The following is a 25,003-nucleotide window of genomic DNA, read 5'->3' as shown; positions in this document are numbered from 1 at the left end:
GCAAGATATGTAAGTGTTGTTTTACATAAAAATTATGCCTTAGCAAAGTGGACAGATTTATTGAATTATCTCATACCAAAATGAGTGTGTTTCATTTCACTTTTTTTTTTCATATAGCAAGATTTTTTTACTTTTTTTTTTTTTTTTAATATCTATTGGTGCCATGGGGAAATAGCTGCATTGGCTATGAAGTAGAGAGGGCAGCACACATTGACTGCTCCAATCATGTGCACAGTAAATAATGTGCAAGAGCTTCAAGGATCCTAATTTTTGAACAGGTAATACATTAAAAGTTAAGCTGTTGCAAAAGCACACAAAAGACTTCCCTCAACCTTCATAAATTCTTATGCTTTAAATTAGAAATAAAGTAGTCTCTTTTTTGGTGAAATGATAGGTCTTAGTAGTGCCTAATATTCAGTTCATTGCAAATAGTATGAAATTTCTACATATTCACTGCATATATTTTATTGCTGTAATTTGTGGTTCTCCCAAGCAGAATAATATTTTTACTTCACTGAATATACCTGTGCAAGCTAAAGGTCTCAGATGTATTCCTTTAAAGTGACAGTTCATTCCAGCTACATTCCTGCTTTATATCAGTACTTTATTCATTAAAAATAAGCATTAAATACAACGTCATCCTTCTTAGTTCTACATTCAGGCAGTGGGGAGCCAAATCCTGAAACCTATGAAGGGTTTTCTGTTCACACTTGGGCTCAGAGCACACATTAGCTGCAAGGTCCTCCCTTATTGGGTTTACCTGCGTGCTTCGTTCAGTAAACACCCCCCAGCGCCAGCCTGTCCCGGTGCCCGTGTGCGGCACCCCCGCTGGTGGCAGGCTGGCTTGTCGCAGCCGTCCCCAGAGCACTGCAGGGACTCCTGGCATCGTTTCTGCTGCTCGGTCAGCTCCCCAAACGCGGGAGGGTGGGCAGGGATTAATGAATGCTTGGTGTGGCCGGGAGATGAGGGAAGCCGGTGAGGAGGAGGATGCTGGTGCACAGCACAGAGTGGGGTTGAGGGGGGACACCCCGACTTTCAGTGTCGCCTTCTGCTCCGTACCTCTCCAGGAGGTGGCCGTGCCCGTCTGTCTTACACTGCCAAGGCGTGCGCACAATCCCTCCCATCCCCCAGCACATCTGGAGCATGAGCTGGGGAAAAGGCATGGGAGCCTTTCACAATTCATCAGCACATGATCTCCTCTGAAACATCTGCCTCTCAGCCGAGGTTTGGCTGACTCTGAGTATTGAAGGCTGAAGCTAAAGAGAGGATGAAGTGAAGGCTCCCAAGCAGTTTTCTGCAGTACTTGCTTTAGCAGTCTGTTGATGGGATATGTCAGAATAATTTCTCTTAGAATGTTTTAGGAATGTGCCTCGAAGTGTGAGCTGTGCCAGTATCTTTGCATTGCACATGTGAGCGTATGTGCATGTGACACACGCTTGGGTTAATTATTTAAATCCCAAAATGTTGGAAGCCACTCCTCTGCATATGTGCACATATGTGCTCACACACACACGTACAGCACACTTGTGTTAATTGCTTCAGCCTAAAAATTCTAGAAGGCACGCCTTGGTTCCTTTTTTCATCTTCTCTTTTAAAGTAGCAGATGTTGTTAAAATTTACACCAGATTGTAAAATCTGTTCCAAAGGACCGGTCTGAAGTCTTAACATCTCCTTCCCCTGCTCTTCACTTGCTCTCCAAAGTAGTTACAGTGAAATCCCACTCTTTGGTTACTTTGTAGGTGTTTCGCGAATTCGTTGAGGGGAAAACAAACGTGTCTCTTTGTTTGTCTTTGTGAAAATCCTTTTCTGATTTTGATGGGCATTTTACTACAGTATCCAGTTTGAGGCACTTAAGAATAAGTACTATTGACAGAGGCAATTGATACAAAATCCTTCCTGACCATTCTCTCAATAGCTAAAAAGAAGTGGTGTTTTACCTACCAAAGCGTTATTAAAGGAAACTCAGCCATAGCAGCTGCTGTCAGCAATATGCCTTGCAATCAAATGAGAAATATGGTAGATACTCCAAGACATGAGAGAACTGCCAAGGCTTATTGCAGAGCAAAGAGCTTTTCAATAAATGTTTTCTCTGAAGAGCATCAGATTTCACTCACTTCTCACAGCTCAGACATGCCTTGGCAATCATGATTAGCCTCATTTGGGCCTGTGGAATCTATTATTTTATAGCTAGTCTCATAGCTGGCAGTGTGACAAACAGTTTATTCCTCTTTGGAGAGAGATCGGACTGAAAGACACGGAGCTTTAATTCAGTGCTCTCCAACCTAAGATATTTTTCCTTTCCCACCTATTGCTTAAGGCAAGACATCTAATGTTTGCCTCAATGGCTCTGTCAGGCTTTTGACATCCCAGATTTAGCTCTTTCCTGGGTGAGGACAAATCTTTAAGAGACTTCAGGATTTCTTGCATTTTAAAGTCAGATAAGGAGGCAAGAAATATATTTTAAAAACTCAAGCAAATAATAATTATTACTAGTTAGCTACGTTTGCCATGTGATATTCCTGTGCATTTGAAATCCCAGGAGGAGGAATGAGTGGGGGGTTATCCAGGTCTATTTACCTGACCCAGTTACAATGGCTGAATGAGCAAAGGGAGTAAGACCTAGACTCAAACTTGATTACAAGAGCTCTCTGGGGTTAGATTTTACCAGACAAGTTTATTTGTTTCCCAAACAGCTGTTTTGTTGTGGGTCTTTAACCATTCTGTCAGTTTGTCTCTCCATAGCCTGTCTCAGAGCACTCCTGGGCTGAGCTGGCAGCGCTGGGAATTCGATGTACATTCCTGCCCTGAAAAGCCACACTTAGCATCCCTGGAGCATCAACCCCTGCTGCTAGCACCTCTTGGTCCACCCCTGTGTGCACAGAAGCCGCTCTTCATGGAGGGAGCAGCATCTTGATATTCAGATGCCCCCAGACCTTTTTCAGAAGGGTACTATTAAATAAATGTTCTGTAGAAAAGCTCAGCTTTTTTTTTTTTTATTATTTTTACTAGTTTAGGCTTGGAGCTAATGCAGATGCACATGCCTCTCTCCCATTTTGTAAAGAAGCTTAGAGCCTGGATGAGGTCTAATTCATGTCTTTGTTGGGGAGACTGGATCTCTGCATCTCGTTTGTCCTTCGCTGCAAAAGGCTGATGGGTGCTCAGCAGCAGGCTGTTCACTGGCAGCAGGAGCCAGCCACAGAACGAGTGCTGCAGAGGGTCAGCCCTGCAGTGCTTACTTCCCTTTCTGGAGCTGGGCTTTCACTTCTTTTTTTACAAATCTTTTTTTTTTTTTTTTTTGGTTATGGGAGAATGATGTCCAGGTGGCTGATTCTGCTGTAATTTAATGGTGGCTCACTCATCTGCTGTTGTGCTGGAAACAATACGAGGCCAACTGCCAGGGAAAGTTTGGCTGAATGACCTGTAGCCTTAATTGAATTTTGCACAGTACTTGTACTGTATCCTTTTTTTTTTTTCCCCATCTCGTGCTGGCTCATCTTGCTGCTTCTTTTTTAATTGGTGAATTTCAAAGGAAAATTCTGGTGCACAACAAGTTGAGAGCAACTTTTCTATTTGTGAGGGTAGTGAGTGGTGGCCAGTGCTCCAACAAACACTTTGAATAGCATAAACAACTTTTCTGTTTTCCAAATTCAGGGATGAATTTGTTTTTCAGGTCGCTTTATCTTTGAAATGATGCTCTAAACATAAAATCTCATCTACAAAAGAGATTTATACGCATTAAAAAAATCAGATATTCCTTCTGAAGATGAACTTTGAATATAACAATTCCTGCTGCTTCTTTTCTTTCCAGTGCAGTATATTTCAGGACTCATTATATCTTAAGTGAATTATCTTTACTTGAGGAAAAAAATATTTATCTCTTGGAATAATACATTTAGAAGTGCAGCACAATCACATTCAGTATCTGCTGAAGCTGATTAAATGTCTGCTTCTTCAGAGAAGCCAGTCACTGTGACTGCCACCTGGAATAATAATGAGAGGAGAGAGGCAAAGAAAGAATAGAAATTATTCACAGAATTTCAGGAAATCCAAATGTTTGCAAAATCATTGAGAACCAGCTCACTGTTTGCTCCTCTTGCAGGACCAGGCACACAGCATGGATCTGTTTAATCCCAAAACTCAGAATTCCCTGAGTTTCATTTGCTTTCTGCTGGAGAGATTTTTGGTTTTCCCTTTACAAAATATTTAAAGGCATATTTTTTTTTTGTGTGCTTTGGTACCTAAAATTAGGAAATGAGGTAATAACATTTAAGCTTGTAGAAAATTTGCCTCAAGGGGACAGTGCCATGGAAAAGCATTTGTTATTGCTTGGGTTTTGTGGGAGAGTCCGTGTGGGAGCTTGAGCCTCTGATGCCTGTCATCCATTATGTGAATGTCTTAACAAAATGATGGCTTTCTCCCAGAATAGCCTGAAGTTTGATCTATAATACACAAGGCAATTTTGTAGGAAGCCATAACTTTTTTCATCTCACAGAAACCTCTAGCGGACAAGACTTAATGTATATTAGTGGTTTCCTGGGTCCTGATGACTTTAAGTTACACTGACAGGTGTTTTAACATTAATAATCCTTAGTTTTATTTTAGTGAACATCTATTAAACTTAGTTATTATGTATTAAAAAGCAGACTGAAAGCACTGACATTTTAAGGAAGCCCAAATTAATGGTTTGAAAGGTTTCACAAATTTATCAGATGAATGGAAATCTAAGGAGGAAAAAAAATCCACTTATGAGAAACGACAGCTTTGATTTCTGCAGATCTATAGATACCATATTTAAGGATCTAATTTAGGTTGTGGTTCATGAAAGCATAGATTATTGACATTCCCAATCTCTGTACTTCACAGCAGAATTAATTAGGAGGTGATAATTTCAGGAATGTGTTACATGAAGCCATTGCTGCTCAAAGTACTCATAGAGCACCTTTGTTTACTGGTGCTTGGATATTATATGAAAAATGTAATCTGGAAATTAGGCAAGTGAGATTATTCATCCCTTTTATTAAATAAAGGATTAACTCTTCATTTGCTGTAAAATGCAGGCATGTCCTCTGTGCAATGAATCCATTTTTTCCCCCCAGCTTTACAGGAGAGAGTCTAATGTGCACACATAGGTGCATACAGCCAAGAAGGAGGAAGTACTCTGTTTACTGAGACCTTAAAATAATGTTACAAACTAAGTTTCTCCCACCACTGTAAAAGTTTAAACCTAAGCAAACTTTAAAGCTTAGGTTGTAGAATAATTTTTGTCTGGTGGAGAACTCCATCAGAGAGGCTCGAGGTTGAATGTTCTTTCATAAGAGAAATTGTCAACCACGGGGAAGATAATTCATGGTGATATACTTGATAAGAATAATTTCTTCATTCCTCTGGCTGGAGAATGAAAGTCTTGAGTGCTTTACATTCAAGTGTCAGGTTGCTCTTGGACTGAAAATTCCAGTAATGTTAATGGGGTCTGTTCTCCATATAAATGTGTTCTAGAAAACCCGTCATGTTGAGGAAAAAAAAAAGAAAAAGTAAAGGAAGACTTGGCGGCAAAAAATGGAAAAATAGCATTACTCGTATGCATTTGTAAAATAGTCTTAAAAAACCTAATTCTTCCATTCTTTGTGCTTGCTCCTGAGCCAAGACTCAAGAGGTTTTCCCCTGTTGCAAGTTCAGACTTTTCACATTAAAAGCTTAGAAAATGAATGTTTCACTGGGACTGACAGGACTGGAGTTTAGTTGTGACTTGGGGACGGCTTGATGTGGAGGTTGGGGGCAAAGGCTGCTCATTGTGTCTTCTCTAGAGAGGATAGTTGCAACGGAGGCAGTGAACCCAAAGACCACTGTTTGATTTCCTTTGCTTAGAGGCAAAATATCATCTGACTTTCTGCTGGCTACGGCTTGCTGCAGTGGATGTGGCTGCGTTCCCATTATCAAGGCATTTGGGGTCTGGTGACCGCCTACCTGCATTGCAGTGGGGCCCCAGACTTTCCTAGAAGAAGTGGGTGGATGAGAGAAATGGTGCCATGTACTTTGTTTTGTGTCTGTGCTGCACAGAGTGAGCACTGAACTTGGGTGTGTGGTCTCTTTCGTCACTTTAATTACGTGTGGGGAGAAGAAAAAGAAGCAGAGATGGGTACTTCTGCAGCATGTTGAACTTCAGGTTGCCAGAGCATTTCATATAAATGCCAAGCTAGCTCTCTTAGCTTTTCTTCTGGTAAACCATATATGGGGGTTGAGTGGGTTTCAAATTCAATTTATTTTTTTTTTTTAAGTATTTTCATGTTTTAATGAGTCTTTGAGCACCCTGGCATAGCTGAATGTGTCCCTGCCCATTGCTGGGGGTTGGAACTGGATGATCTTTAAGGTTCCTTCCGACCAAAACCATTTTGTGATTCTGTGATTTTCATTCCCTAGGTTTAGCTATATTTACTTCAGGTCTGCTGCTGCCCTAAATTTTCAACGTGCCTTGTTTTTGCGTGATTGGGTGGTTTTTTTTGGTTTGGTTCTTTGGGTTTTTTTTGTTGTTGGTTTTTGGGTTTTTGTGGAGGGTTTTTTTGTTTCATTTTGGGTTTTTTTTTTTTTTTTTGGTGGGTTTTTTTGGCTTTTTTTGGTTTTTTTTTTTTTTTTTTGTTGTTGTTGTGTTTTTTTTTTTTTTTTTTTTTTTTTTTTTCTTGTGACTCCAGGACTCAGCCATGCCTTCAAAAAAGAAGAGCACTTTCACCTTTGAGCAGGCTCTACATGGGTGTGCTTTGGGGTGCCTTGGTAGATTTGCAGCTTCTCAAACATAACCCTGTTCAACCTAGGACCCACATATGGGGCTGCATGTTAGGGAGAAACACATCAATTGCTTTTCAGCTTTACCTGCCTATGCATGTGGTCAGGTTGGTTGTGGATGTGAGATGCAGCAGCCACATCTGGCATGAAAAACACTCTCAGAGTGGCTGAGAAGCTGCAGCTTGTGCTACTAAGATCAGCCTCAAAAACCTGGTTTTTTAGTCCTTCTGTTTTGTCATTAACTATGTGTTTAGTGCTGATTAATTATTAGTCTGAGTATATTAAATCAATTAGATCTGTGAAGGACAGGGGCAGGGAGTGGATGTCACTTATGCCACTATTAAACATCTGCCTTGAAAAAAGAAAAACTAAACAACTAGCAAAGTACAGGACACACATTTTTGCACTACTTTTGCAATCGCCTTTTAACATTCCCCTACTCACATATTTTTTTTCCAGGAGTTTTATGCTGCTGTTGTGTGGTTTGAAGTAGTGCCAGGGAGACAGCTCTCTCTATATGTCTCCACCACTGTGTGCTTGTGCCTTAAATAGTTGAGTGCAATTCAATGTGGCAGTAAGAAAATGAGCAGTTAATGTTGTTCAAGTGTTAATTGTGCCAGAGTTGTGTTTTCAGTGCCTCAACCCAGCAATACTAAGAACAGTTAATTAATGCTTTTGTGTGATTTCTTTGAATGGGTGGCAGGAGTCTGCTTGGGGACAGGCTGTAGTGGCTCATGATTGTATGTTGTCCTCAGTTTTTCTTCCATCTGAAGAATCATGAGAAAATCAATGTATGTGGAAAGTCTTGTTAGTAACTCCCCTCAGACCCAGCAAGTGGTCCTTGATTACCTTTTGGCCCCTGACACTGTTGAAGTCAGTGGCACTGGCAACCACTGTAGGGAATCAAGGTGAATTGAAATACCTTGTTCTCCACCCATGCCGTGACAGGAATGGAAGACCTCACTATAAGAATAAAAATTGTGTATGCCTGTTTGTTTTTGGGTTGTTTTTTTTTTTTTTTTTTTTTTTTTTTTTCCCGTAGATCTGTGTAAGTAAGGTGCACCCTGTGCTGTCATCAGTACTTAAATTCTGTGGACTGGTACAGGCATTACAGACATGTAAAATTGTCTGTAATTGGGCAAAATTCAAAAAAATTTTACCAGTACTTTATGGAGACAGTTTTGCAGTGGTATGTTGTGTAACTGAAGGGATAATCAGACTCTAATTAGACCCTTTCTTTTAATATTGTTCAATGATCTAAATCCTCCAAGCTTCTCATGGAACCTGTCTGAAGAGTATGGCACCCCAATGTAAGCTGAGTAATTATTGAAATTCAAAAGCATTAAGTCTTAAATTAGCAGAGGGAAAATAGGTGTTTGTGACACATACAATGAAAGCACCGTTCAGAAGGTCACCAAAACACATCTGTGTTTAGAATGAGAAGAGAGCTGGATATGGCACTGAGTGTTAATAACACATATGAGCTATTCAGGATAAGGATAATCAACGCTTCAGGTCACTCAGATCAGCTGGTCACAAATATTTTCTCTCTTTTCCTGCTTTACAATATCATGCTGTTGTTTGAATGCATTACAAAAGCTTTTGCATGTTTGGAAATGTAAATTGCTGCCTTCTATGCTGCCAGAGGTATTGTATACCATCAGCCAGGGGAGTCAGTGTGAAGCCATACATTTGAGGATCTGTCACGTTGCATTCTTGCTTTTTTGCCAGGGACATTTAATGCTTTTCTGAATACCTTACTTAACTGGGACCAGCCACAGCCCAGGATGGGGAGAACAAGTGGTGTGTGGGTTTCTCTGACTGCTGTGTCTGGAGCCTTTTAATCTTACTGGCTCCCTTCCCTTGCAAAACCAGATTGCAGTCAAATGCATTGTCTCTGGTCCCTAGAGCCCTGACAGCCACACGTTGAAAACATTTGCCTTTAACCTTAACCTGTTATGAGGTAGAAAGGAGCCTGAATCAAAGCCCAGGTAAAAAAGGCTGTTGGAGTTTGGAAACACTCGTTATGGGAGCTGCAGTTGGCTCCAGCTGTTTGCCTCTCTGGACAGGGACGTGTAGATCCACATGTCTAGCCAGAGCATTTGCAGCCTTACCCTGAAATTGTTCTTCCTCCGAGCCTGCAATTTCCCATCCAAATGAACGAGACTTTTGAATGCAATGAGTTCTGCAGTGCCAGCACCAGAGGACACTTGGCAAGTGTCTGAGCCTGGAAGGGGCTAGAGTGAGCTCTGGGCAACAAAACCAAAGTACGTGTGCACACCTTTGCATTCCTGTCTCACGTCTCCAAACAGAGATCTCTCAGCTGTCAAAGCCATCCTGGTTTGCTGGCAAATTCTCAATTCTCCCTCTGTTATTTCATGGGGCCTGTCTTCTTTTCAACCTTCGGGGAAGAGGCCCCATGGAACCAGCAAACTGCAGGGCTGGGAGTGCGGAGGCTGCTGGGTCCCCACCAAGCTGGAAGAAGTCAGGGCCTGTGCCACAACTGCAGGAGGCTTTTGGATGAAGACCCCCAACTTTCTTGCAGGAGGTTGCTAGGTATAGAAACTAGTACTGAGTATTCAGGAATTAATAAGTGCGCTTTGTTTATTTTTTCCACCTTAAAGGGTCTTTGTCCAAAGGGACATAGTCTCTTCAGCAGCATTATGATGCATGGTTAATAATTCTCACTAAAATATCCAGCAGGTTCTGGGCTTAGGCATTGAAAATAGTACTTACATATTTTTGTCTCGTTAACACTGTGAATCTTTGGGGTCTTATTTATAAGTGCTACAATGTTTCCAGTGCTTTTTTCCAACTCTTACTAAAGTGTGTTTCTCCAAGACAAAGGACAGGACTCTACGAGCATCCACGGACATGCTTCATTTGGCTCTCCTAAGTTTCTTTTTTTCACGTCATAAGTTAATATTCTCCTATTTTAGGTAGGGATCTCTGTTTTACAGGATTTTGGCATAACGTATGAAGATGTATATTATATAAAGTTTCTCCCTGGAATTTTTATTCTATACATAAAGCTGTATCGGTCATATTTCACTTAATGAATATTTCATTTTGCTCTATGAAACCAGTCCAAGATTGCTGCTGACAAGGTAGAGTCCAGGGGGCTCATTACATCCCAAGTGTTTGGCTTTTTTTTCCTTCTGCTAGATTTTTCTCAAGTTAAAATTTATCTGTATTTTGTTCAGCTTGTCTGCATATTATCTAGTGTGTATATCAGAGGAAAGGTTTTATATATATATATATATATAAATGTTCACATACCAAAGTAAATTAATAAATCTTCCTTTTCTTATGAAAGAGGTAAAGAAAAGTACCTGGCCAATACAGTACCATTAATCTATTCTCTTTTCTCCTTTCTCTCTTTACCTCTCTCTCTACAATAGAAGTGGAACAAAAAGGTAATTAAATACCTTTCAAATTATATATATATATTACTTATGTATAGGCTAAGTTATTTAACAGTTTAACGTTTTAGTTGAAATACTTTGTCATTAATTCTCACTACCTTTTTGTTAAAGTTTATTTAGTATCTCTGCTGCTCAACTTCACCAGATAACTCACGTTTGCTGAAAACTTTTACCTGTGCCACCTTTTTTTTTTCCATTAAATTTATATTCAAAGGCTTAGATAACTCATTTTCCTGCCCCAAAGAATTTGGAAGGTGTGCATACATATGTATGTGCATAAGTATATCTAATTATGGCATAAAAGCCTCTTGGAAATGGCACCCCTTTTTCAGCAACTCTGCGTGGTTACTTAGACTCCAATGGATCTATATAATTTTATACTGGTTATTAAATCTGATTTTCCTCCTGTCTTGCTCTCCAGACAACATTACCAATTTCTGCATTTACAAAAAATAATCAATTATGCTCCGAGCAGGAAGTGTGAATGTGGGATCCCATCTTGCCAGCCCCGTGCTGCCGGAAGCGCGCGGTGGGATACTTCTTCATGCCTCCCTGCCGCCCATCCCATCGTCACGCTCACTGTGCCTCTCGTGGATCGCGGAGATCAGCGTTCCAAATAACCAACCAATATTCTCCCCCCCGAAGCGTGTGCACCGCCTCCAGGCCAGGAGGGTGCTGATGGGGATGGCGAGGGTCAGATTTGCTCCGCAGCGTCCCTCCTCTTGCCTCCCCATCCAGCCGGCTGGCCCCTGGGTGGTGGTGTTCCCGTGGGGCTGAGGTCACTCGGGCAGTGGCTGAGCCTCCTCCCAGGTCTTGGGTGTGCCCTGGCCCCTGACAGCCCCCCCCGAAGTCTGAGCAGCAAAGCATCCCAGTTAGTCAAACTGCTCCTCTGTGCTCCTCTCATGTAACAATAGAAGGTATATGTTTTTAAGTTTGAATTACTACTATATTTAACAGGACATTTTTTAACTGATTAAAATCTAGACATTGGGTTCCTCTCCAGCAAACTTTATTCTTTTCCTTCCTTCTTTCCTTTCTTCCTCTCTTCCTTGTCTTTTCCTTTCAGCATCCATATGTCATTCGTTTTTAATTGTGTGGACTGCATGTTTCATGTGTCCTGTAGCAGCTTGGAAAGTCTCATTCCTAGTTATACTCCAGATGGGTGTTCCCTCCCCCCTCCCTTTGCTTTAAATGCTCTTCTGAGTTGCTAAGGGATTCACCTCTGCTTTGCTATTGGTATCCTTTAAATATTTAATATCACTTGGGCTGTAAGGATGGGAATTTCTTTCTCTTATTTCCATTTCTAGGCCACTCTTCTGTGGGCTGTTCAAATAAATATGTGGATCAATTCCCTCGGAGATTAGCCCTTCACCTAGTAGGTACAGATTCACTGCAGAATATAATTTGAAAATACAAACCCAGAAATCCTTTGGGGGCACATATTCATTTCAGAGTTTACAAAAGCGAGTGGTCCAAGTAAGTATACCTGTAAAAATGGATTTGAAAAGCAATAAGAAAATGAGCCACAGCTGATAGAAAAAGCAGGGGGGAAAAACCCAGTTTGATGGAGCAGATTTTATTCCAGAGATATGGTGGGCAGGATGGATAGTCTCCAGCTCCAAGGCATTGCTCTTGGGTTTCCTCTCATCACAAGTGTCCTCTGCTCCGGGACTAGAAGCTGTTGAGATGCTTGGGCCAGCCACCTCTGAACTGCCATTAACTTTCGTTTTTCTTTTAAATTCTTTTCCCCACGACAGTTTTTCTTTGCCCTGGACTGCTGAAAGGAGTTTACCAGAGCGAACACTTATTTGAGTCTGACCACCAGTCGGGCGCCTGGTGCAAGGACCCTCTGCAGGCCTCTGACAAGATCTACTACATGCCCTGGACTCCGTACCGGACAGACACACTGACGGAATACTCCTCCAAGGATGACTTCATCGCCGGGAGGCCGACCACAACCTACAAGCTCCCGCACCGGGTGGACGGCACGGGGTTTGTGGTGTACGACGGGGCTTTGTTCTTCAACAAGGAGCGGACCAGGAACATCGTCAAGTTCGACTTGCGGACCAGGATAAAGAGCGGGGAGGCAATCATAGCCAATGCCAACTACCATGACACCTCTCCCTACCGCTGGGGAGGCAAGTCCGACATAGACCTGGCCGTGGATGAAAACGGGCTCTGGGTAATCTATGCAACAGAACAAAATAATGGCAAAATAGTCATTAGCCAGTTGAACCCTTACACGTTAAGGATTGAAGGGACATGGGATACTGCCTATGACAAGAGGTCAGCTTCTAATGCCTTCATGATCTGTGGAATTTTATATGTGGTGAAGTCTGTGTACGAAGATGACGACAATGAAGCCACAGGGAATAAAATAGACTACATATATAACACTGACCAAAGCAAGGATAGCATGGTGGATGTGCCCTTTCCAAATTCCTACCAGTACATTGCTGCTGTGGATTATAATCCCCGGGACAACCTCCTGTATGTATGGAACAATTATCACGTTGTAAAATACTCCTTGGATTTTGGCCCGCTGGACAGCAGAGCAGGTAAGGGGTTTAATACCAAACCAAATATCTTTCTTTTTTTTTTCTTTTTTTTTTAAATTTTTTTAATATTTATTTTTGTGTAAAATTGAAGTGCACTCCTGTCTTACTGGTCTGGCTGAGTTTCTGCAAATAAAGCCCCACCACAGATCTGTAATGGTTATTAAGACATTAATTTGTGCAGATTTTTTTTTTTGTCTTACTTGTAATGAAGCAGATAAAGGAGTATCTACACATAAGTAGCCTGAAACAGTTTCCAAATGCCCATGCTTTTATTCACAGGGGTAGCAGTCTTTTCTCCTGAATCGAATTTCTTTTGTACATGATCAGATCATTTTCCCTTCTGCAGGAATTTTGACAAAACAAAGTGTGGAAGATGTTGTTGTTGCAAACAGCTGGAGGAAAACTGCCTGCCAGTTTAAATTACTTTGTTTCATTAAGCTGGGGGAGTTTTGTCTTTTTAGAGAAGCTGAGACTAATTGAAAATGTGAGCATGCACCCACAAGTGTATGTCTCGAGTCAGGAGGAGAATCAACAAAATCCTCTAAATTCTTGCTTTATTTTCTGTAAAGTTTCTCTTTCTTTTTTTAAGCAGTTCATGACTTACTGTGACCTACTATATTTTATCTCAGGGGTTCATTTGGCCCCCAGAGGTTTCCTAGCTTTTCCACTTTTCCACCTTTTTGCCTGTTAGAAATGTTCTGGTAGTTACTTTAGGTATATTCCCTTATATATAAGGGAACTCCATCATCATTTTGCAATTATAAAGTTGCCACTTTACTAATAACAAGACTTAGCCTGCACTGTGGTCAAGCTTGCACGATTTGCAAGAGTTTCCAAACAGAACAGGATTTGCTCAGTGGTTTTAAGTGGTTGTTACTGTACTGATGTAGTCATAGTATCAGGTAGTTCTCGTGGTGGACTGTGTATGTTGAAAGGCTGGAAAAGTAAGAAAAAAGGCAGAATTACTATAATTCGGACAGTAAAGTATTCAACCCGTAACACAGCTTTTTCTGAAACATTTCCTTTTGTAAGTAAGAAACTTGAAAGTGGGTGAGTGGATTCAGGGGTTTAGATTGCAAAAAAGAAGTGAAAATGTTCCTGTTGATGAGATTTTCTTTTCCTGTGTGCAGCCTGTTACCCATATAAAATGGAAGTGGATCAAGAGATGCTGAAAGAAATTGTGGGTATGAAAATCTGGGGAGGGCTGGAATAAAAGCAGTAAACTGGCAGTGAAATTGTGGTTTTTTTTAACACAAATGTAATGAAGGGGAGAAGAAAATCTGAAGAACCAGATGAACAAGAACTGAGTGACTGTTAAGGAGTAGAGATATTTTCAATGACATTGACCTCTGCAAGATCTCAGATGAGTAAAAAATAAAGTAATAATTCTCCTTCTCCTGACTTAATGACAAGCATGTACTTTCTGGGTGGTGGAGTGAAGCAGAGCAATTTGTGAGCTATTGGTTATTCCCAAGGAGTGGAAATCAATTGCATCCCTTCCATTTCACAGAGTTTCTCTCCTTTTTAGTGAATTATTTCCAGGTATTATAACGGACTCTTTGCTGGTGCTTTTTCATGTGGTGACCATTGTCAGTAATAGCATCTTTAATCCAAAAAAAAAAAAAAAGCTTTAATCAGTGAAAAACCTAAAATAGGGGAAAAGAAACTGTTCTCCCTTTTTTCGCAGTGTAAGATGAGGAAATGGGAGAGTCGGTGAAAACCCTGCAGGGGGCTGAAAGTGTGTCAGATTTTGGTTTACCTGTGAGGATTTGATGTGTCTTTGTATCACTCTGGTTTGAAGCCCCTCACTCAGGTTTGGATGAGAATTCAGAATCCCCCAGTGCCTCAGATTGGAAGCTGAAGCAGTTCTTAGCTTTGAATGGTGGACATGAGAGAGTTAATCTGGTGTCAGGGAATCTGGTAAGCCTTCTCTGACATTCCCTGTGTGCAAATTTTGTACAAAGCTTTGTAATATGGATAGAAGGCTGAATTTTACTTACAGTTTTCTTCTCTGAGATTTATCAGGATTTCCTTTTTGGCAAAACTGCATAAGCATCCCGTTACCTCACTATTTCACAAGTTTAGAGGACTTTTGAGAGGTCTGTTCTGACAGCAACTGAATTTTTTGATGGGAAAACTTGGATGGGCCAAGAAATTTCAAAGAGAAGATAAAAAAACTTCACTGAGGGAGTTTACTGATCCATTACCTACATAGCCTGATTAGTGAGAACAATTTTTGATGAATCAGTGAGACAGAAGCACTGATATTGAGTTGAACAGGTGAGCAAATAGTTACTTGACATCAGGCTTTTTTGCAGAGAGGAGCAAGGAGACTAGGTCTGCATGATGCTTTCTCTTCCAAGTTGAGTGCAACCCATATTTGGGTTAGCACCAAATTTCATGCTGTGTTGCTTTACATGTGACACTAAATATCTGATTGGTATAAACCCAGCTCCTCCACCAAAGAGCAAGAACTGAAGCTCATACAACCCTGGGAAAGCAGTGAAGAACCAGGATATTTTTATTTGGGTTTTTTTTAATTTTTCTTTTATTTTTAATGGAGTGGACTGTGGATATGTTTGTCTCCTCTTTTCAAAATCACCAGTGTTTCTTTGTATTAGAGCCATGTTCAATGCAGGCATTTTCCATTGTGTTACAATTTGGGTAGCAAAATTTGTAAATAGTATCAGCTTAATTAGAAAATAAAAGAAGGATTGTAAAATTGATGGGTTGAACATATGGGTTGTTAAAAAACAATTAAGGGTGAAGTTTTAGAAGAGCTCTTAAAACCAAAAATTGGTCATAACAAGAAAAGTGAAATACTTAACTACTTAAATAGCCAGTAACCTATTGGAAATCACTTGCATCATACATTTCAGGAATATCTAAAATAAAATACAGGTTTTGGGGGCTGCAGTTCACCTAGAATCAAGCATTTTCAGTCTTTTCCGAAACTGTTCAGAGAAACTGGGATTTGCAGGAGTTGCTTCATTTATAGGAAGGGCAGGGCTCACATTCTCTTGCTGTTCACAGTGTCTAAGCATTTTCTGTGATTTTTAGTTAAAGATCTGTGCATGTAGATTTGGAACATACTTGAGATCTTCACTGTTACAGAGCCTCTCTCACCTACTATTTAAAAAAATGGGCTTTTACTCCTTGGAGAGAGTGAATGTCAAATCCTGGAGTTTCTGTGCTCAACTTCTGCAGCAGTTGAAGTTACCAGAGAAAACAAAATATTTTGAAGTGTTAAAAGCTGAGTTTAGCTGATCTAGAAGCAATTCAAGGCTCTTGATGGAATTAAACCCAACCATTCGTTTTTCTCAGAAATGAGAAAAGCTGCATTTTAAGGTTTTACCCCACTCTTTTTTTTTTTTCTTCACCCCCTTTTGTCTGGGGTTGTTTTCATTTATCCCAAAAGTGGTTTTGAAAGCAAACACTCCTCAGTGCCTGCAAGTCCCAAGAAACCTATCATTAATTTCTGCCCTCAAGAAGTGAACTTGAAGATACCAAAAGCCTTTGAAGTGTATTTTCTTTGAGCTGTTTGGCCTTAAAATGAGCTTTTTGGAGGATGCTTCTTCATAAATGCTCCTGAGGTTTTGGGTTATTTCTTTGTATCTTCTATTGAGTTTGTGAATTCGAAGTGTTAGTAAGGATAGCTCTGCATCTCTTCTCATTCTTCAAGAAGTTAAACCCAGAACAGTATTCAGGTTATTTTTTTTATCTGTCCTACTAGTCATATACAGAGAGGGAAACAGAAGACTGTAGTGACAGGATGAAAATTTTCTGCAGCCTAATCAGTTGATATTCACCAGAGTTACCTGTTTTAATCATCACTCACTTACGATACATTCTGTGTGAATAAACTCAAGAAAATGTCAACAAACCTTCCTCTCCAAAAAGGTGAAGTGCTCCCATCCTGCTTCCCAGTACTGTGCTGCATGCAAGCCCACATCTGCTGGTTCTGTGCCTCAGAATCTCCCTGAGCAGGCACAGCTCTTGCCTGGACACCAGCCCACGGGTTCCTGGGTATCACAGAGGCCACAAGTTCTGTCTTTTAAACATATGAAGTGCCCCAGTGCTGGCAGCTCTTTCCAGGGCTCAGGATATGCTGGCTGAGCGTTTGGGTGCTTAGGTGGGGACTGCAGCATGCCCAATAGTAGAGAAGTCCAGGGAAGAACTTGAACCAAGTTAAATATCCCTTTGTGCATATTTTGGCCACGGATGTCCCAGCAGCCCTTCTATGACATGGGACACACAGACCTCCTATTTTTGAGAAGATATTTTAAATTATATCCAGGAGACCCAAGCATTACCATATGGGCTGTTCCATGGATGTGTGAAGTTGATAAATAAATATGCCCAGTACATAAGGAAGATGCTGATATGATCTGTAGGACTTCTAATAAAGCCTAAATGTGCTTAAGTGGCTTCTGCACATTTCTTATTAACACTGTGGACAGCCATTCTGGTAATCAAACGTGATACAGAAATTTACAGGGATATCTGTGGTATTTCAAGATCCCCAGAGTGTGCATCTCAAACTTTTGTCTTCCACATTTTGTCAAGTATTGTGAGATGCTCTCTTGACGTGTGATTGCAAGTATTTTATTCAGTCAGAATGTTTGGGTTGTTTCGCGTTTTTTCTTCCTGAAGCAGTTTCACAATGCAGATAAGGTGAACCGTCTGTCCTTATAATATGCTAATTAAGTGCGTTTGTGTCTTGGGTAAAAGATGTGGCAGTATGGTGATGAATAAGGACTTTAAACACATATGACACCTCGTTAAAATGTAATTTTCACATCATAAATCTGAGGCCTTTCCTTTGACAGCTGAGTAATGTGGGTAGTGGGCAGAGGAACTTGAGCATTTCAAAAGTGTCACGTGCTCATGTGTAGCTGGGAGCTGCTTCCTGTGCTGCTCGCCTCCGACGCCCGACTTCCTTGCCCAGGAACGCATCAAAAGGGCACCAGGATCTAAAATCCCACTTGTGCACAGGATATGAACTGCTATCGCTTCAAGAACCCCTTGTGATAAGCCGCGTTTGCTATTTCTGAAGTTGAATCCAGGCTGCATTTTAAAAGGCCAGCTGAGCCTTTCTGATGAGCAGTTCTCCTGGTGGACAAAGGCCTTTTTTAGGGAGCTGCTGAGTGTTTAATTGCTGCTTCTCCTGTGTTTTTACTTTCCAGTTGCTTTCCTCCCACCTAGGAGCATCCCTGACTCTCTCACTCCTGTTCCTGCTCATTGCTTACAGTGACAGCTGCTGGTTGCACAGTGTTGCTGGAGGCTTTCAGAGAGATAAGCTCTTGCTTTCAGGAGCTTCTGCTAAATATGTAGTGTGACTGGAGCCCTGACTTTTATCCACCAATATCTGCCCACATATTCATATTCCATTTAGTCAATGAATATTTCAGTACCTTTTTGCTATCTCGGGCAAAAAGGGATGTCTTGAGTTTGGAGGTGAAAAAAGCAGAACATCTTTCACAACAAAGCAGGCCTTTCAGCCTACATTTGTTGGGCATACTGTACCTTAAGCTCAAAGGGACAGGAGGACAATATTGCATTCACACTCCATTTTGAGGCCTGGTGTGTCTCTTAATTTTTATCCTGTTTTAAATTTCCTCTCTTTGTAAAGCATTGTTTGAGTAGAAAATAATAAAGAGCATCCTACCACACTAGACTTCTGAAATTAGGGGTTTCTGCTTTCTGTCTGGAAAGCTGGAGTTCGAGCTCTTTTCTCTACCTTTTCACAAAAAACCCTTAAAAAGTGCAATGTTCCTCAGCTTCAACATTCTCCCTTTGCAGAGCATGTCATAAATATTAATACTGTTTGGTTAGCACAGTGGGATGAACGTCAGTGTCTCTTCAGTATGAATAAATATCTGGTTGCTCCTTTTTCCTAAATAAAACTACCATGGAACAGCAGATAACTTGACCAGAGTTGGAGCAGCCTTCCTCTTCCTCAATTTACTGCTCCTGCTCTGAGGCACCTGTTTAAACCACCCTGAGAAAATGGTACAGCAGACCTAACCCATCCATGAGCTAAACTGGAGTACTGCAGTCTCATCATAGGAGCTCAGTTGATGCCATTGCCTATATCCATGGGCTGGGGTCCTGTTCCCATGGCAGTGCTTGGGGACTGGGCTGGTGGCAGCCAGGATGGTTGAAGTAGGGGAAGGGCAGGAAGAGACAAAATGATTAAGCTAAAACTTTACTTTCAAGCTTCAAAACAAAAGGAGGCCTGAGGCTTCGGCACTTCATAATCCTGTCAAACACCGTGAGGGGGAAAGGACCTTGCCAAGAACGTGTCTGAAAAGCTGAGGCAGCTGTTCTGGCAGCGAGCATGGGATACAGATAGGGGGGTGATTGCATAGGGAAAAAAGCATTAACTGCCAGTGAAGGATGGTGGCTTTTCCTCTTCTGCAGCGAGCTTCTCAATGTGAGGAATCACCCCGAGCAGTGATTAATTGTTATTTCATTGAGTTCCAGACCACGGAGTCATGCTGACATCAACCATGGCTTATCAGTCCACTTAGCACCAAACCCAGCTGTGAATGTGCCAGCACTTTGGGTTAGAGCTGTTTGCCAGCAGCAGTGAGCAAGAGGTGACACATAGCAAATGTCCAATGCTGCTTGTTACAGGAGAAAGGGACTGCATTGTGTACTAGAGACAGCCTTTGAGTGTTGAGTTTTTAAACATGATTTTAGTGATTAGCCCATGATTTGTCCCTTGGCCAGCAGATTTAGCTGGCTTGTGTGCAGTGATAGGGGTCTGCATGGGATTGGGGCTTTAGCCCAAAAAGAGACCACTGGATGTTCCATTTGTGGCAGCTCCTTTCCACCCAGGCCAAACCAAGATTATAATGTGCCAGGCTTTTTCTCAAGGCATTACCTTCTCTATGCAGGTTATATTTGTGCACCTTGGGGGCCTGTGTGGAGCAAACACCTTCTGCTCCTTGTGGTTCTGGTATGGCCTGGCTGCACAGCCACTAGCCTGACTTGGGACATGGTTATCCTGGATTTGGTTTTTTGCTACTGCATTTTTGAAATGAGCAGCCTTTATTCCTGTTCCCCACTGAAAATACCTCCACCACGGTAGCTCACGGGTCTGGATTGCTCTCCTCCCTCGTCTGCCACTGATTGTGTTTGTTCTGGAAATGACTAGTGTAGTATTTTTAGCAACACTTATTAAGACTCGTCTCCTAAAGTCTAGTTCAATGTTGCTAATTAACTTCTTCAATGCCACCAGCACTCTGCAGTGCTGTTATGCCAGCTTTTCTTTCTTTTTCTTTTTTTATCCTTTTTTTTTCTTTTTTTTTTCTTTTTTTTAACAGAGAGAGCAGTTATGGATGCCCTGCCATATTCTGCTTTAGAGTCAAGGCAATTAGGGGACACATTGGATGCCCTTCTTTCTGCCTTCATACTCAGGTTAAAGAGTAAGAAGGTCTTTAGGAGTCAGCTACAAAATTATTGAACCTTTAAAGGGAGGCTTTAAAGAGTCTTCCCTTGGCTTCAGGCAGTTGTGGTGCTGTCCTTGGCAGGTCCCCATCCTTTAGATCCAGCAGCAAGTCAGCTTTCCAGAGATATATCAGAGCTGATAAGAAGTACCCCAAGGCATGTATGAGGAATGGGAGGGTCAGCATTATCCTCATAAATCCAGCTGAACTCTCATGGTAGGGTTGGATTGGATCGATTACTGATAGGAAGGGAATTTAGGTTGAAGGAGCAAAAGGAATCTTGGTAGCTAGTTTGAAGATCTCCACGTTCAGGGAGAAATGGGACCAGCCATGAAGGGCTGTGAAATGCCCCTGAAAGGGGAACACAGATTAAGGAAAGAAATAAGTAGTAAGCACTTCAAAGCACTGCTTTTCAAGGTGCATTTTGTTATTAGCAACTACACTAAAGCAAGAGAGTTGAGTTGTGAAAAAATCAAGAATAGAAGTGTTGATTTCTTTCAGGGGACTACACCAGGTGTGCGAAAGTAAAGGTTGAAAAAATGCAAAACTTTCTGGGACAAAATCCCAGAAGAGTTTCAGCTCAGCTTTTATTCAGATAAATCCTCTGAAGCTGGTGGGAATTTGGGCTAGAGGCTTCAGGAGTGAGTCTGCAGTGGATTGCTGTTTGCTCTGGAAGGAATTGCATTTTGCTAGTGACAGGCCCTTTGACATCCTGATTTGTGTCTGAAGCATCCAAAAAGAATATATAAATTGTAAGCTGGAACAAATGGTGAATATCCATATGAATTTAAGTTTCAGTATCTGCCTTACGTTTTAATGTTGAAAAGGTTATTTTTAAGGGTGTGCTCATGATTGGAGGGCAAAGGAGACAATAAAGGCTTAGGTGAATGGGATGTGTCCAAGAAAACAATGTCATGATTGTTCACTGTAAAGGGATTTCTTCACTGTAAATAGGATTTTTGCTTGATTAAAATGTGCTGAGAGGAAACAGGACTTAAGGGAAGTTTCACTGAAATATGGGATTCAGTTTGAAGAGACTGGCACTGAAGAGGCAAACCGGCTGTTTTATATTACGTAGCTCCTCGGGTCTGTTTTCACAAAGTACCACCTGCTTGACACTCAAAAGGGAGGGGGGGAAAAAACCCAAAGAAACATCAGAGCTAAAAAGTATAGAAGTTATACACTGGTCATGACAGAAGATGGGAAAATCAGTTGCCTTTATACCAGTTTGAGCTGGCTTACTGGGGTGCCATTCATTCTTCCCTCAAATAGCTGGAATAAATTAACACAACCACTGGAGAGATGAGGCGTAAGGCAGCTCTGCAGTTCTCTTTCATCTCTTGATGCTTGGGACAGAGACAGGGGAAGGGCTGTCTAAGCTGCAGGCAGAGAGAAAAAGTAAAGGCAACATCAAGTGTAGACATGCCAGCAGAGATGAAGTCTGTACCCCATTCCTAAGATCTTTGCAACCCACCATGTGAAGAAAAGCTTTTTGAGCCCCCATGTACTGGCCTTCAGTTGCTGCTCTGTGTTAAATTATTCCCTATATCCAAGGCATGCTTGGAGGATGCTGTGGCTCACTAAGGTCGATCAGCCTGGATTCATGTGATGCTTTGCACTCTTGTACTGCCAAATTAAGCAAATGACTGGTGATGTTAATGTGAACACGGAGGCTCCAGGAGGAGGGAAACACTGAGGGAAAACTGCATGAAGAAGGAAAAAAAAAAAAGGGAAAGGGAAATTTTTCCTTTTTTTTTTTTTATTTTTTTGAGGCGGGATAATAAAATATATTTGCTTGATAGGAACATATTGAATACCTTGGTAGCATTAACAGCAGTGAATATTTCTGGCCTTCTCCTCATAAGTGCTTGCTTTTCTCACTGGCCAGTAACTGCCAAGTATTTTCTTGATGCAATATTGAGTGTGTTACAAGTTATTCACGAGAAATATCCTTGGAATGACTGGAACAGATTTTCTGGATGAAAGCGTTGTGCTCTACTCTGTGGCAAGCATCAGGCTGAGTGAAGGATGCCATCACCCAAAAAACCAAGCCAAGGTGGAGAGTGCTTGGGCTAGTTTCTGGTTTATTTGTACAGTTTAGGGTGAACATTCATCCAACATTCTTTTGGGAGAGGTGCCTGTGGCTCATGCCTTGCTTGTAAATGTAAGTTCTCTTTCTGGGTAAATCAGGCCTCCTCCTGAGCTCAGTGGGGAGTAAATGAAGCTTTTGGGTAGCCCAAAACTGCGTGGTCAGAACACAGTGTTGTATAAGGCTGCTGTAATGTGTTTTTTTCATATAAATGAGTTCAAATTGACTCTGGTATGAGGAGTAGAACAGAGAATTAAATTAGATTAATAGATTTTTTTAAGACCAGAAGGGACCATTAGCTCATTTAGTCTGACCTCTGTAATGCATTCGATTGGATTTCATCTGCTTCCTCTTCTGCTGAGCCTAATGACTTGACTTTAACTGAAGTGTACCTTCCAGAAAGGCACCCAGACAATCAGTGCCTCACTTCACTGAGTGCTTTTCTTGGTTGGATATTCTCTCCCTCTGTTAAGAGGCAAAATAACATTCGCATTATAAATGTTTTGATTGTGCATATTTGCATTATCCATAAAAAGGTAAAAATGTGTTTCTTGAGTCGTACTCTTTGGACCTTGCTCAGACAGTGCTCTGGAGATTGCCTTCTATGGGAGTTAATGGTAGGTCTGATTTTTTATTTTATTTTTTTTAAGATTTTAGAAACTTGTTACTGCAGTGGGAAATTTCTGAATAGACCAAAATAGCGAATAATTCACTAGCAATGAGAAAATAGCTTTCTGGGCACGAAAATCAAGAAAGCCTTTACTTTCAGATGTGTACTTTATGATGAGTGCCACTAAATGTGTGTGTAAACCCTGCTTTCTAAGTAAAAGAAACTACCAGTCCGCAGAGCTTGCATACTGCTCTCTTAATGCCACTTCCATTTTTGTTTGAACCAGAGTGCTAGGGAGTGACATTTAAACCTTGGACTTTGTCATCAAGTTCTAATTTTCTTCTTGATGAGAACATCTGTCCATGGGAAGGGGCAGAAACTTGTTCCAGCAGTTTTTGCATAAGGTATTGAATGGTTTAATTCCAAATGGGTGTTCTGATTGTTGGCTGGTCTTTTTTCCCCCTGCTTTTGTTTCCCATACTCTTTTTAAAGGAGCGTTCTGGAAAAAAAAAATGATGTTGATCATGCAAGGAAATGAACTGTAGAGGATACAAGAAGTAATTGGGTAATTAATTAATTGTGCTAAGAGCCTTGTTAACACTAGTTTTTTCATGGCAAAATACACTGGCAAATTCTGATGGAAAGGGGTGTGATTTTCCTAATATGCAGACATAAATTCCCTGCACTCATCAGTGCCTTAATTCAAATTGAAATATGATTTTTCCTTCAAACACCATGTTTTGCAATATTTTGTATAAACTTCACCTTCAGGTGTTTCGTTATAGTTAGTAACCCGAGAGGGGCTTTATCAAGGCTGTGGCTTCGTAAGATTGAGCACTGTGAGGGTAAGCATGTATCCCCCTCTTTTCGTTGGACAGAGGAACCCTTTAAATGGGCATGTGTCAAGGAAGGCTAGGGGAGTCCTCTCTTCCCCTTTACGGCAGAATTTGTGACCAAAATGGTCCTGTGCATGTTTGGAAGTCATTGCCACAATGTTCTTGGCAGAGTAAACATCAGCTGTAACCAAAGAGAAATTATTGGAATTAGCCAAAATTACTGCAAAATCTCGCTGGGGATAGCTGGTATAAGGAGGTGCCTGTGGGAGTTTTGGGCTGTGGCTTTCCAGACAACCTGATTTGTAATTGAATGTGGCAAGCATCACCTTGCTGAACCATGGCCCCTATGTGTTTCATTAAATTTCCTCCTTGTGATGTCTTCTAGGGTAGGGGGAAGTGATGTGAAGTTTCCTTCTACAGTTGGTTAACACTTAGCACTGAAGAATGTCTTTTCTTTAGTGAGTAAAGCCACAGCTGTAAAAGCAGGTCCTCAGCAGATGAAGCTCTTGTTACAGTGACCTGGCTGTCCTTACCCTAGTCCAATTTGAAAGCTGATTTTAATATGCCGAAGGTATAATCATAAAAAAAATTACATGCATCAGGGCATTTCTCTAATTCATCTTCCCTCAAAATCTTTGGACCCTTTTCTGATAGGTAATATGTAAGGAAAGATGACATCAAGGGAAGAGGAGAGCTAAGGCAGCCTTTCTTTACACTTGGAATTCACAGAAAGCAAATTAATATTTTGGCCTGAAATTAGAAGAAAGGAGAGGTGGTCAAGTTTTAGGAAATCCTTTAACTTGCAAAGCAAAGATTCTGGCAAGTCACTAAAGGTGATACTTCCCATAGTTGGCATGACTGATTGAAGTTGTCATCTGACATCTTTGAGGCATTAAGTAAAAGCTTTTGTTTGTTTAGAAACCTGTAACAAAGTCCTTCGGGTGTTTCCTGAAATGGTGTTGATGTTTTCTTGTCCCCTCAGTATCTTTATAAACTTCAGATGTTGATAATTGAAATCTGTTTTACTTGTGCTGGGCTTGTCACTCTCCTACTGCAAGAGATTGATTATTGATTTTTAAAAATTATTATTTTTTCTTATTATTGCATATTTAACAATAAAACTAAGTAATGTTCTATTCCCAGCTGAGTCTCCAAGGAATGCAACTGTTTCTCATTATAAAGGGGGGGAAAGTAATTAAATTTTGATTATTTTTCCCTTTTGCCCAAATATCTTCACACAGTGCAAATTAAATA

At 41.0% G+C, this 25,003-nt stretch overlaps 1 protein-coding gene across 27 annotated transcripts in view; it reads left to right on the top strand.

The window, feature by feature from the left end:
• The window catches only part of ADGRL3 (adhesion G protein-coupled receptor L3), a 492,252-nt gene that overhangs the window by 306,227 nt on the left and 161,022 nt on the right, over positions 1–25,003 (top strand). For 23 of the 27 annotated variants that reach the window (XM_038134649.1, XM_038134653.1, XM_038134633.1 and 20 more), the window contains 2 exons: positions 10,179–10,193; positions 11,960–12,760. In XM_038134649.1, the coding sequence (XP_037990577.1) occupies positions 10,179–10,193; positions 11,960–12,760 (816 nt within the window). The remainder of the gene's footprint in view (positions 1–10,178; positions 10,194–11,959; positions 12,761–25,003) is intronic. The other 4 variants (XM_038134645.1, XM_038134643.1, XM_038134631.1 and 1 more) reach the window with 1 other exon arrangement.

Source organism: Motacilla alba, chromosome 4 (assembly GCF_015832195.1).
Source record: "Motacilla alba alba isolate MOTALB_02 chromosome 4, Motacilla_alba_V1.0_pri, whole genome shotgun sequence".
Classification (NCBI taxonomy): Eukaryota; Metazoa; Chordata; class Aves; order Passeriformes; family Motacillidae; genus Motacilla; species Motacilla alba.
The sequence above is the reverse complement of the archived record's forward strand: the minus strand, read 5'-3'. Positions and strand labels throughout refer to the sequence as shown.